The sequence below is a fragment of the Saimiri boliviensis genome, chromosome 8, assembly GCF_048565385.1.
Source record: "Saimiri boliviensis isolate mSaiBol1 chromosome 8, mSaiBol1.pri, whole genome shotgun sequence".
NCBI lineage: Eukaryota > Metazoa > Chordata > Mammalia > Primates > Cebidae > Saimiri > Saimiri boliviensis.
The window spans coordinates 81,577,918-81,590,798 of NC_133456.1; the positions used below are offsets into that span (position 1 = coordinate 81,577,918).

The 12,881-nt window shown below is 38.9% G+C and overlaps 1 protein-coding gene across 26 annotated transcripts in view; it reads right to left on the reverse strand.

Moving 5' to 3' along the window:
• ATP13A4 (ATPase 13A4) overlaps nucleotides 1-12,881 on the reverse strand; it is a 178,098-nt gene that overhangs the window by 10,285 nt on the left and 154,932 nt on the right. For 22 of the 26 annotated variants that reach the window (XR_012518869.1, XM_074404722.1, XM_074404719.1 and 19 more), the window contains 4 exons: nucleotides 7,585-7,756; nucleotides 6,321-6,514; nucleotides 5,141-5,229; nucleotides 1,587-1,667 (listed from right to left, as the gene is read on the reverse strand). Coding sequence is in view for 24 of the 26 variants with exons in the window: in XM_074404722.1 (XP_074260823.1) it covers nucleotides 1,587-1,667; nucleotides 5,141-5,229; nucleotides 6,321-6,514; nucleotides 7,585-7,756 (536 nt within the window). In the remaining 2 variants the exon portion in view is untranslated. Of the gene's footprint in view, nucleotides 1-1,586; nucleotides 1,668-5,140; nucleotides 5,230-6,320; nucleotides 6,515-7,584; nucleotides 7,757-12,881 lie in introns of those variants that run through there. The other 4 variants (XM_074404731.1, XM_074404730.1, XM_074404732.1 and 1 more) reach the window with 3 other exon arrangements.

Genomic DNA, 12,881 nt, shown 5'->3' on the forward strand with positions numbered 1-12,881 from the left:
AGGAAAGATGCATGTTTTAGTTAAGTTGCTGCATGCTTACCTGATTCAGAGATCAGGAAAGATGCATGAAGAGGATAATACTACAGCTGTGCATTAGAGGATGGAATTGCACTTTAATATGCAGAAACAGAGGAGAGATACACTAGACAGAGGAAATCCTGTGATCATGGACAGGGATAAGAAGTACACATTAGATTATCCTTTAAAGGGCAAAGACCATCATTCTTTCATTGGGTCTGAGGACACCTGTGATAATGTTCTTTTATTAATCTGGTTACTTTAGAGACCATATGGTTCAGCATATTGCTTCTCAAAGTGTGATCCCTGAACAAGTCACATCAGAATCCCCTGACAGCCTCTTAGAAAAACAAACTTTTATACTTTTTCTTGATCTACTGGATCAGACACACTGCAGGAAGGGCTTGGCAATTTCTGTTTTAACAAGCCTCCCAGGTGATATTGATGCCCACTCAAGTTTGAGAAGCTCTGGTTTAGCATAGAGAGAGAAGGTCCAGTAGTGAAATTTTCATGTCGTGTTTTGCCTTCAGCTCCTGTGAAGCCTCTAGTCTGCAGAGGAGTAAGTAGGAAGAACTCACTGAGGTCCTGCCTCCACAGTACTGCAGGGAAGTCAGGCTGTAAGTTCTCATGGCTCATCATGAACAGTCCATTTGCTGGAACAATTCTAGTAACTCAGAGCAGGAATAGGGGCAGATGGAATTCTGCATCTCACCTCTCTTTTGTTCATAACTGCCTTTTCAGGGCACCCCTGCCTAACAACAGGCTTTGAAGAATGGAGATTGTGTCTGATAGTACTGAGGGAGGAAAGCGTGAATCACGGGGAGAAAGAAAGCAGGAGCACAGGCTCATTTCACTGAGGAGATGGAGCACAGGGGAGCTGGAGAAGAAAAGCTAGGAAATGGAGCACAGGGGAGCTGGAGATTGAAAGCTGGAAAGCTCACTATGAATGTCATTTCCCATCTGTAAGGCAAAAATGATACGAGTTGTTAAGTGAAAGCAGCCAGACACAAAAAGCCACATATTGTATGATTTCATTTACATGAAATGTCCAGAATAGTCAAATCCACACAGATAGAAAGTAGATTAGTGGCTACCAAGGCCCAGGAGAAGGCGGAAGGGGCAGTGAAGAGCAAAGGCTGGTGGGTACAGGATTTCTTTAGTGATGATGAAAATGTTCTACAATTTGGTAGTGTTAATAACGGTTGTACAACTCAGTGAATGTACTAAAAACTACTGAATTGTGTACTTTAAAGGGGTGAATTTTATGGTGTGTGAATCACATCTCAATTTTAAAAAGTAAATTGTGTTGAGTCTTTATTTGGAAATTTTAGAAATAAATAGGACCTTAGAGACCGTAATTTCATTCTTCCCAGTCCCACTTGCCCCACTTGGCAGATGGGAAAACTGGTGCCTGGCTTGGAACTCAGAGGAATGCACCATTGCTTACGCTGTGAAGGAAGCAAGGCCCTGCACTGCTGAGTCCATGTCAGCTTTTCAGAGCCCCAAAAAGGTCCCCCTACAAACATGCATGCAAACACACACAAGAGCAGCAGCCTGAGGGCACTTACCTCGGCCACTAGGGACACAATGAAATTCAAGCTGAGCATGATGACAATGGAGACCCTCCACAGGACGGGCGTGCAGAGCAGCTGGCAGGAGATGACGAAGCATGGTTAGTCTGAAGACAAACATATGCTGGAAACATGTTCACATGTCCACAGTATACATTTTCATAGATGATAAATCTCGTGTCATATATATGTGTGTGTATTACATAAATCTGATATGTATAAAGAATTTTTGTGTTCATATGCACAGAAAAAGTATGGAAAGCTTATACTCACGATCCTAATGATTTGGGGGTTATGAATGTTGCTTTTCTTCTTTTATCTTTTTTTTTTCTTGTCATGTGTGTGTTTCTCTGTAATTTCTAAATTTCCTAAAATAAATTTGGTCACTTTGCAATTAGAAGAAAATGGTAAAATCATTTTTTGTTTGCTTGCTTTGTTTTTTTGTCAAAAGGGAGGCAGGAATGTGGTTTTATTCTCAGGAGGCCTGAGGGTACGCATGCCAAATCTTCACAATTGGGCAGCATTGCCCTCTTTTCTCTGGTGCCACATCTCTCCCCAGCCAAGCTCTGGTTTTAGCCCTGGCTCAGGGCTTCACCCTCAGGACTGTGCCTCCAGCTGCACAGTGTGCCCTCACAAGGGCAATTGCCAGGGAGCAAGTGGAGCTGAAATCAAGGTTGTCATGACCTGTCCCTTTGCGCACTTTCTCTGTCTTCCCAAACCCTTCCAGGCCCAGTGCCTGATATATACATATGGTGAATAAATCAATCAATGGATGAATTAATGAATGAAAAAGTGCCAAGGGCATCCCATTGTACCTGGCACTGCCTCATACATTAGTGAGAGTAAAAACTAAAACAGTTTTATAGAGGACAATGTTCTCAAAGTTAAAAATACAAACCTACTTCTAGGAACTTATACATATACTTGTATATGCCTAAAATGATATATGCACAATAATATTTTTATTGCAATAATAAAACTTGGAAACAACTTAAATGTCTATCAATATGGGAGTACATATGAAGTATGGTATATATATATAAAACATATACATAAAATGCTTTCACATAAAATGAAATATTATATTAACATTAAAAAGAATGAGGAAAATGTATGTGCTGATATGGAACAACTGATACTGTTACATGAAAGAAGCAAGGTGCAGGACTATGTATGTGTTGTAGCAGCCATGAAAATTTTCCACTCAGATCTTCTGCTTCTGGGAAGATAAATGATGAATACCCCAACTGCTATGCTCAGAATCCACTACCACATCTGCTGTAAAGCATATATAAAGTCATGCGCTTCACATAGCCAAGAAATGAAGACAGCAGGATTCTAACCAGACTCATTCCTATGAGACATAGAAACTCCTGATGGGCAACTTTGGCCTGACTTTCTTAGAAGTTAAACCCCCATCACAGTGTGATGCCTCTCCCCACTTCCTCTGACTTTCTATTCCCCTGCCACCAACCCTGGGAATTTCCTCCAATAATTCTCTTGCACAACTCAGCTTGACATCTACATCTCAGATGTCAGTTCAGACATGAGCAAATATAATAGTTTTCTAATATTTATATAAAAATGTGGAAAAAGAATATACAAAATAAATCCCAAAGTATGTAAAATAAACTGGTGTCAGTGGTTGCCTCCAGAGAGGGGAACTGGTGACTGGGAATCTAAGATGGGATGGAGATTTTCACTATATGACTTTTTAAACTTTTGAATTGTAAACCAAATGAATGTGTACTCTACTAAAATAATTTATAAATTTTTAAGTTAGCAGTTTCTAGGTTGTAAAACAACAATGTGATCTCATCCTTTTTAAAAAACTAAAAATTAGTCAACACACATTTATAACATAGGAATTTTAAAAGAAGAATAGAGTGAATAATGTTATAATTTTCCTTGCCTGCACATTCTACATTTTCTAAAAAGAACATATATTTTTATGTAATAATAAGAAAAATAATTGTTTTAAAAGTGAACAATAATTATTTGCAGAATCCTTTGCACTCATGGTGGCAATGACCCTAACCAGGTTCTCTCTATATCAAATATGTTCTGTATTTTGTTATACCAGCCTTTCTGTAAGAATCTTCTTCTATTAAAAAGTGTCATTCAACTCACCATATCTTATCCTTAACTTCTGCAGGATTAAGAAGTTTTAACTGACTTAGAAGAGCAGTGGGCAAAGCCTACTTATATCCATGAATATCCATTAATTCATGAAGGCACTTAACAACAGTGTTAACCACAGTAATCACAAAAATAAAAAGACTAATGCTAAATATATTAATATGTCAAACTAAAGATACTAGTTAGTATGCCAAATGTCACTGTGGGTTTGTGTGGGTATCGCTGGTTGGGAACGCACTGTGTCCTCTAAGTGCTTGTTTATATTTAGGAGTCTGATATGCAATGATCAATCATTCCTTTGTCATTTTTGGCCATTCTTTGTAAAAGCCACTGGTAATACAAGAATGAATAAGATACACTCCTGGACTTCATGAAACTCATCTTTGAGATGAAGAGGCAACCAGATATACAAAGCACTAAATTAAAAGAACTATTTCTTTAGTCATCTCTTCAATATTGCATTTATTGATCTAAAGAATATTTAGCCATGATTAAATTGTAATAATAGTAGGATAGGTTAAAGAAATCAAAATATGATTTTCCCTGGCTTGAATACGTAAAATGTTGGTATCTTGTAGGTTTTTATGGCTGTATCAATATTGTAAAATGTAAGAGAGTTTATGAGGTAAAGAATGGTTCTTGGAAAGTAAGTCTTACAAAGATTAAGTATGAACACACAGAAAACATTTTTAAAGCCATAAAAAAATATGTATAAATACTTATGTGATAATTAAGCAAAAAAAGCCACAGGCAAAATAGTTTTAAACAACTTCAATAGCAGAAGTATTTAGGAAAAAATTCTCTCATATTTGAAAGAGAAAATACAGAAACAGATTTTCCCATCTTACAGGGGATTTTTTAAAAAATAAAAATATTTGCTCAGATGCGGTGGCTCAAGCCTGTCAGCCTAGTACGCTGGGAGGCAAAGGCAGCAGGCTTGCTTGAGGCCCAGAGTTTGAGACCAGCCTAGGCAACATAGCAAGACCTCATCTCGACAAATTTTTTTTAAAAAATTAGCTAGGCATAATGGCACACTTCTGCAATCCTAGCTACTCGGGAGGTTAAAGTGGGAGAATTGCTTGAGCCCAGAAGTTTGAGGCTGTGGTGAGCTATAGCATGACACTCCAGACTGGGCAACAGAGTGAGATCCTGTACCTTAAATAAGAAGAAGAAAATAAAATTAAAATATTCATCACTTAAAGGCTATCTTTAGTCTCATGAAATCAAAATCAGGTAGAATTTTACTTCTTGACCAGTTTAAATAAAAAATATGAATACATTCTTTTTAGCTCTGCCATCCCAAAAGAACAATTTGTGTCAAAAATCATGTCAATTGCAATTGTAATCTGCTTTTTGAAGTTAAGCTGTTATATGACTGTAAAGCATCATCATATCCCAAAGATGAGACTTACATCCAAACGTCTATATAATTCTGGTATATCAGCAAATAGAATGAATAGACATACACCAAGCTGTATTATCAGCACAAGGACAAATATATCTGAGGAAATAAGAACACAAGCTATCATTTTGAGAAATCAAAGTTAAGAATGTCACATATATTGACAGACATATTCTAGATTAACCCTGATTTAATTTACCTGATTTCTACATCCAAACACTAGATGGAAGGTACTCATTTCTAAGCAATGGGTCTCACTTCTACAATTTCTATTCATGTCCCTGAAGCAAGTGAAAATTTTCACATGCATATTTTAAGTTTCAATGAATAAAAGCAGTAAATATACATAGGGTAACATTGACAAAACACATGTTGAATACATACAAATATCTGAGTTGCATTAATGCAAATCATCTGTCTCAAATCATTTTCTGGAAAAAAGGGAGCCTGTCAATAAACAAATGTTTAAACTGCTGTTACATAGAGGTCAGTATTTAACTGCTTCTTCATTCTAGGAAGAAGAGGTAAATAATTTCTCTGAACAAATAAATTTTTATGAAAATATTTATAGAGATACTCAATTTGGGCTTTGAATTTTTTCAATTAGAAAAGTAGTGATGGTATACAAATAAATGTCTCCGAGATTAAACAGGTCACTCAATTTCTCGTCCAAGCATACCTTCCCAATTCAGAATGTAAGGAGGTAGAAGGGAAGTACTCTGGCCAAGAGCTTCCATAACTCTCTCTAGTCAGGTTCCTCCAGGCTGGACCCACTTGTAGCCTGCCACCACGCAATGCCACCCTCACCATTGCCTTCATGGCAAATGACAGGATCCACCTGAGTTAGGTTACACTTCTCTCCACTCTTTCCAAGGTGGATTCTAACAAGTACTGACAAGTAGAGAAATACATTGGTCTTCTCAATTTGGAGTGATCCCCAGAAAAGACGCCCAGAGACAACTTCTGGTGAAGGAAAGAGAGAAAGAAGCCCGAGTATCTAATTCAGCTTTGAAGGAAAGAGCAAAGAATTGTGAAAATGAGGCTGTGCAATATGTTTTGCAGAGCCCCAAAGTGGAAGTCAGGAGAGGCCAGGTAAGAGTCAACTCTACAGCTGTTCACTAAGTGACCTGGGCATGTCTGTTCCCCTTTCTGATGACTTCACACCTCTGATCCAGTAGAGTTTTACTCACAGTTTGTATAGGTTGGCTGTCTAAACGGTTTTCCTTTAGAGAACACAAGAGCCACAATGATACAGTTGATTGTTCCCAAGAACCAGATAGTAGTGTTCTCAAAACTCGTGATGGCACGGTTACTTTCCATTTTTTCTGGAGCAGTTGGAGACATGGTTAACTCTGAGATGTTTTCATTTTGAAATGTGCAGGCACTAAAAAGGAAACCAAAGAAGCTAACAAACTAAGATGACAAGTCTTTATGGAGCATTTGTATCCAGAACACTCCATACCAAACAGTGTCTAGAGCAGGCACTCAGTGCTTCTATAATTGCCTGTGCTTTGGGGAAAAAAAATTGAAAATTTGAAGAAAAAAAAAACAAGCACAGATAGATCCATATTTTGGATATTTTGGATACATTGAAGAGAGAGAGAGAGAGAGAGAGAGAGAGAGAGAGAGAGATTCAGCCAGTTATTTATCCAACAAATTATGCACGTTCATTAAGGCTGTACAAGAAAGAGATGGGTAAGTTGTGATTCCTCCCTCAAGTGGCTTTATATCTCTAATAATTTTGCAGGGTGTGGTGGCTCATACGTGTAATACCTAGGAGACCAAGGTGGGTGGATCCCTTGAAGCCAGAAGTTTGAGACCAGCCTGACCAACATGGGGAAACCCCATCTCTACTAAAAATACAAAAATTAGCTGCACATGCACGTGCCTATAATCTCAGCTACTGGGGAGGCTGAGGCAGAATTGCTTGAACTCAGGAGGTAGAGGTTGCAGTGAGCTGAGATCATACCACTGCACTCCAGCCTGGGCAACAGAGATGGACTCTGTCTCTATAACAACAACAACCACAATGACAAATCTCTGATAATTTGTAATTGGAGTGAATATATAACTTATCATCTAACAAGGATAGTTTTGAAGGTAAAAAAGAAAGATCTTAATAATTTCACTGGGACATCACTTAATTTAAACTGGGTTACTTAAACTGGGGCTGCCCAGGCAAACTGTAACCCATGGTCACCCCAGATCTAAAAGATAGTAATAGATTATTATTGTATAACACAGGCAAAGATAAGTGCACATGAATGAATGATACATTTATTAGCCTTAAATGGTGTTATAGAGAAGAAACAGTCACTGAAAATTTGCCCAAGGGACTTAAAAGAGCCAAAACCTTTGGCAGAATGAAGACTCATTTACCTCGCATCATATTGGCCAGAGGATGTTTGGTAGAAATTAGAATGTAAGAAACTGAAATTGAGACTGTACTCATACCTATGCATCTCCATGGAATACCAAGGCTGCCTCTGAACCAGGATGAAGCCCACAATATGCATGGCCAGGCTGAGAAGAATGTTGAAAATCACAGAAAGTAGCAGAGGTGGAGAGATCAGCCGTCCTGCAGGTCTGAAAGGCACCAGCGTGGGGTAGGCACCATTCAGATTCACTATAAAATAAATTCAAATTTTATATTTATGAGAGCAGGAAAATGTATTCTTGATCACAAGAATGGCCTAAGTTCATTGGCCCATACATTTGAGGAAATGGACCAATTAAAGTACATAACAAACTGAGTAAATAAAACAATGGATTCAAATTCATGTCATGTGAAGAATTCTTAAAAGAGCGGACAGAACCACAAGATGTCATTTTTGGCCTATTAAATATAGAAAAACTATTAAATTACAGAGAAGGGATGAAATGAACCCTCTCATATATTGCTTGTGGGAAAATAAATGGATGCAAACCTTCTGCAGGGCAATTTGGTAGTAAATATGAAAAGACTCAAAAATTTTCATGACTTTTGACATAGTTATTCTACTTTGGAAATTTATCCTAAGATAAAAAAGTAATCAGAGATATGAAAAAATGTTCATCGAAGCATCATTTACCGTAAGTTATGGTACATCTATACAATGAAACAACACGTAGTCACTAAAAAGCAATGCTTTAAAACACTTAACAACAAATAATAGGTGATATCCAGCAAAATGGGGAAGTAGGCAGCTCCAAGTTTCCATATCTCCACAGAAATATTAAAATACAAGCAGAAACCATCAGTAATCTGAACAACAGAAAAGTTTACCACAACCAAGTGAACACTGAATCAAGAAAAAGGCAACTTTAAGATCACAGGAAAATTTTGTGGCACTTCTACTTGCACTTGATCTACCCCATGCTCAGCTCAGTGGCAATCTTGAAGATAGCCTGCATTCCTGGTGGGAGACCCTGGTGCCCGGTTACAAAAGGACCAGAGCAGGCCTTATTTACATATTGCTATATAGTCTGTTCCAATCTGTCTGGGAACTACCTAAAGGACAGATGCAGGCACTTATCTCTGTTCCACCTGACACAGAACTCACTCTGGGCAGAAAAGCAGCACACATTGCTTGAAAACATTATAAGGCTAACAAATGCAGTTGCCTAGGGCAAAAGATTACAGTTGATACATAAAATAACTATCTAAAACCTGGGGAAAAAGCTAAGGAAATTTTCTTGGAGAAATTAGGACAGTCTAAAGCATCTCTGCATGGTAGAAAATACAGAATGCTATGTAAATGGCCAGGGCAAGAGCTATGTGCATGCCCAGGGCAAGAAACATGCTCAGTAAAGGCCAGAGGAGACCCAAAACTTTCAGCTTTGGATGATCTCCAGACTCAGTGTAATCCTGGCTAAGTGTCGAAAAAGTACTCCAGCACAGAAATAATCTGTAAGAACTGGAGAAGTTTTTTTGTTTGTTAGTTTGTTTTTTAACTCCTAGAGATCAAGCAAATCTCTATCAAAACACTAGCTGAAGAAAAGCTACAAGAACAGAGATTTCTGTGATCTCACATGAAAACTAGTACAGTCTTGCCAAAGTTTTTTGGAAAGTCACTAAACAGCCTTCAACAAGCAGTGAAACAAAAAATTCAAACCCTAAAATAGGAGAAGAATCTAATTTTCAGAGTTAGAACATTATAATATTTAATAGAACAAAATAAATGAACAGAATTTGTCCCTGAGGAAGCATAGATATTAGACTTATTAGGTAAAGACTTTAAAACAACTATCTTAAATATGCAGAAATAACTAAAGAAAACCATGGGCAAAAAACTAAAGGAAACTAGGAAAATAATGTATGATCAAAATAAAAATGTCAGCAAAAAGACAAAAATTATAAAAAGGAGCCAAAATAAATTCTGAAGCTGAAAAGTACTGCAAGTAAAGTGAAAAATTTATTATATGGGTTCAACAGCAAATTTGTGCAGGCAGAAGAAAGAATCAGTGAACTTGAAGTAGAACAGTTGAAAATATATAACCTGAGGAACAGAAAGAAAAAATAATAAAGAAAAATGAACAGAGCCTAAAAAGCATGCATAACACAAACAACATGTACATTGTGGGAGTCTCAGAAGGAGAGAAGAGAAAGAGACAAAAAGAATATTTGAAGAAATATTGGCAGAAAACTTCCCAAATTTGATGAAGGGCATATATCTGCATATCTAAGAAGTACACGTAATTAATTACAACAGGTTAAACCCAATGAGATTCACACGAAGACATTATAGTTGAACTATTAAAAAAAAAAGACAGAGCCTTGAAAACAATGAAGAAAAAGTAACACATCACTTATGAGGAATCTTCAGTAAGATTAGCAGTCAATTTACCATCAGAAATCATGGAAGCCAGAAGTCAAGGGATTACCTTTAAGATGCTGAAATAAAATAAATAAATAAATAAATAAAAATAAAAAACGAAAAACAAAAAACCAAGAATTGTATATCTGGCAAAGCTGTCCTTCAAAATGAGGGAGAAATTAAGACATTCCCGGATAAACAAAAGCTGAAAGAGTTCGTTATTGCTAACCCTACCCTAAAAGAAATGCTAAAAGGGCCCAGATTGAAATGAAAGGATATTAGATAGCTACTCAAATACTCATGCAGAAATAATGATGTCTAGTAAAGGTAATGATATCAGCAAATATAAATGGTGATAATTGTCTATTTTTGGTTTGCAATTTCAGTTTATATATTCATGTTATTTAGTACACAACGGAAAAAAGATGTAATTTGCAAAATTAACAATATAAAAGAGGAGATAGAACTACAAAGAAGCAGTTGTTTTCATGCTATTAAAGTGAAGGTGTTAATACAAACTAGATCATTTAATAATAAATTTAGAATGTTTCAAGTAATCTCCATAGTTACATCTTATGTAATTTAAAAACCCACAGCTAACATCATACTCAAGGGTAAAAGACTGAGAACTTTTGCCTTAAGAGCAGAACAGGTAAAAATGCCCTCGTCAGCAAGGCTATTCAACAGTGTACCGGGACTTCTACCCAGAGACATTAGACAAAAAAAGAAATTAAAGTCAATTGGATGTCAACAAGACCCGTTAGTATTCATCTCTCCCATAAAGACAACCAAAACAACAAACAACTATATTTTGGTAAAAAATAACTAAAGGAGAGTGCCAGAGTACATCAAAAGAGTAGCAGAAACCCTGCAGAGGACAGAAAACCGGTATGGCCACATACTGGTTTCTGTCACAGTACTCCACATCCTAGGAAATATCTGGCATCCAACACCCCACTCCCTAGGCAGGATCAGCTTAGAACCAAGAGGACGTCTCCTTGTAGTGAAAAAGTAAGCAAGAGGACCCTAGTAGCTCCTATCAACACCCTGGACCACCTACAGTCCTCACAGGCACTAAACCAGCTGAGGGAGCTGCCTGGAGTCCACAGAGCCGTGATACCCCAGAGTAGAAGCTAACAGTGTGCCCTTCCCCCTGTGGCCTACATGGCTACTGCACTATGTCATCTTGGAATGTGAACTACTGCTGGAATGTGTCCTGCTCTGAGGGCAAGTGGCATGGCACCCTACCAGCCTGGAGGCTCACCCATGGTGGGACTATTCCTGCCTGGTGCCCCGCCATCCCTGATGTGCTGCTACATCTCACCCAGTGGGCCAAGTTGCTTAAGCAGCTATTCCATTTACCCCCCTTAGTCCCACTACACCATGTCCTCTAGGGCCTGAACTGAAGCTACACACTACCTCCAGGGGAAATGAGTGCCTTGGCAGAGGTGTTCCATCTGCCCTTCCCAGTTACCACAGTGCCCTGACCCACATGACCTGAGGAGAAACTGTACGTTGCCTCCGAGAGAAACTGCCTTGGTGAAACTGTTCCATCTACTCCTCTTAGTCGCTGTGCACCCTGCCCCTAGGGACCTGAGTTGAACCTGTGCACTGTCTCTTATAAGGCAGTGGAAAAAAAAAGAGTATCATAACAAAACTCCTCCATATACCCTTCTGAGTTCCTGCTGTGCCCTGCCTCTTGGGGCTTGAGATGATGCTGTGCACTGCCTCCTGAAGAAACAATGCCTTGGAAAAGTGGTCCACCTACCCCTCCCAGTTGCTGCTGCCCCCTGCCGCCATGCCTGAGCTGAAGTGTAGTGTCCTCCCTTCTGGGAAAACGGTACTTTGGCTTCCCAGAGTAGTCATGACTTCCCAGTGTCTGAGTTGCAGTAGTACCTTGCCTCCCAGGAAATGATATGTTGGCCACTTAAAGTAGTCATACCTCACTTTCCCTACCCATCATACTCACCCCCAAGCCTGAGCTAAAGCAGTACACTGCCACCCAGTCAGTCATGCTTTGGCTGAGCTGGGCAGTTGTGCATTCCAGGGCTGAGCTGACATAGTACTCCACAACCCAGGGAAACAGCACTGGCTGAGCAGAAATATCCCTTCCTCCAACAGGAGAAACAACTCTAGTTCCCTACTTCCCTAGAGCTTGATTAGTTGGACTAAAGTCTTAGATGCTGAGATACCTATTTCCCAGCTAAGTGGAGTCATCACTGTGCTAATCCCTGCCCGCCATCCCCCACCCCTCCAGGGTCCAAGTGATAGCTGTGTCATTTTGTGTTCTTTGCTATTGTTGTACCCAGCCTCACAGTCTGGAATACTGCTGTGCCCCATCATCCCAGGTCCAAGGTCACCACCAGATGGTGGTTCATCCCCCAGGAACTTAGTTGCCATTATATCCTATTAGCTCTAGTTCCTGAATTGCAGCTATACTCTGCTCCCTGGACCCAAACCTCCAGAACACTCCCTCTCTCCAAGAAGAAGGATCCTGAGGCTAGGACCCCAGCTTCACAGCCTCTCTGAGGTCTTTCCCCTATAATCCAGCACTGCTGCAGCTGTTTATAGACCATGTCAGACTTGACACCAAGAGAGAGTCCCTCAGTCAAGTCTCCCCATTGTGAACAAAATGGCCACTGAGGCACTCAGAGTCATTAATAGCACTGATCTCAGCTGAAAATGTTGTACAAAGTCTATAATACTGCATCTTATTGGAATCAGAGTTATGACAATCTTCACAATCAGCACACTGAGACCCATCTACAAGTGAAAGCCACTCTGTAAAGTTTGGAAGAGATTATTGTTCTGCCAGATGTAAAGACGTTGATGCAGAAACAAAAAGGAAATATGAAAAAGTAAGAAAATATGATGTCAACAAAGAAACAATAATTATTCAGTAACTGACCACAAAGAAAAGGAAACTTATGAATTTCCTGAAAAGGAATTTATAAT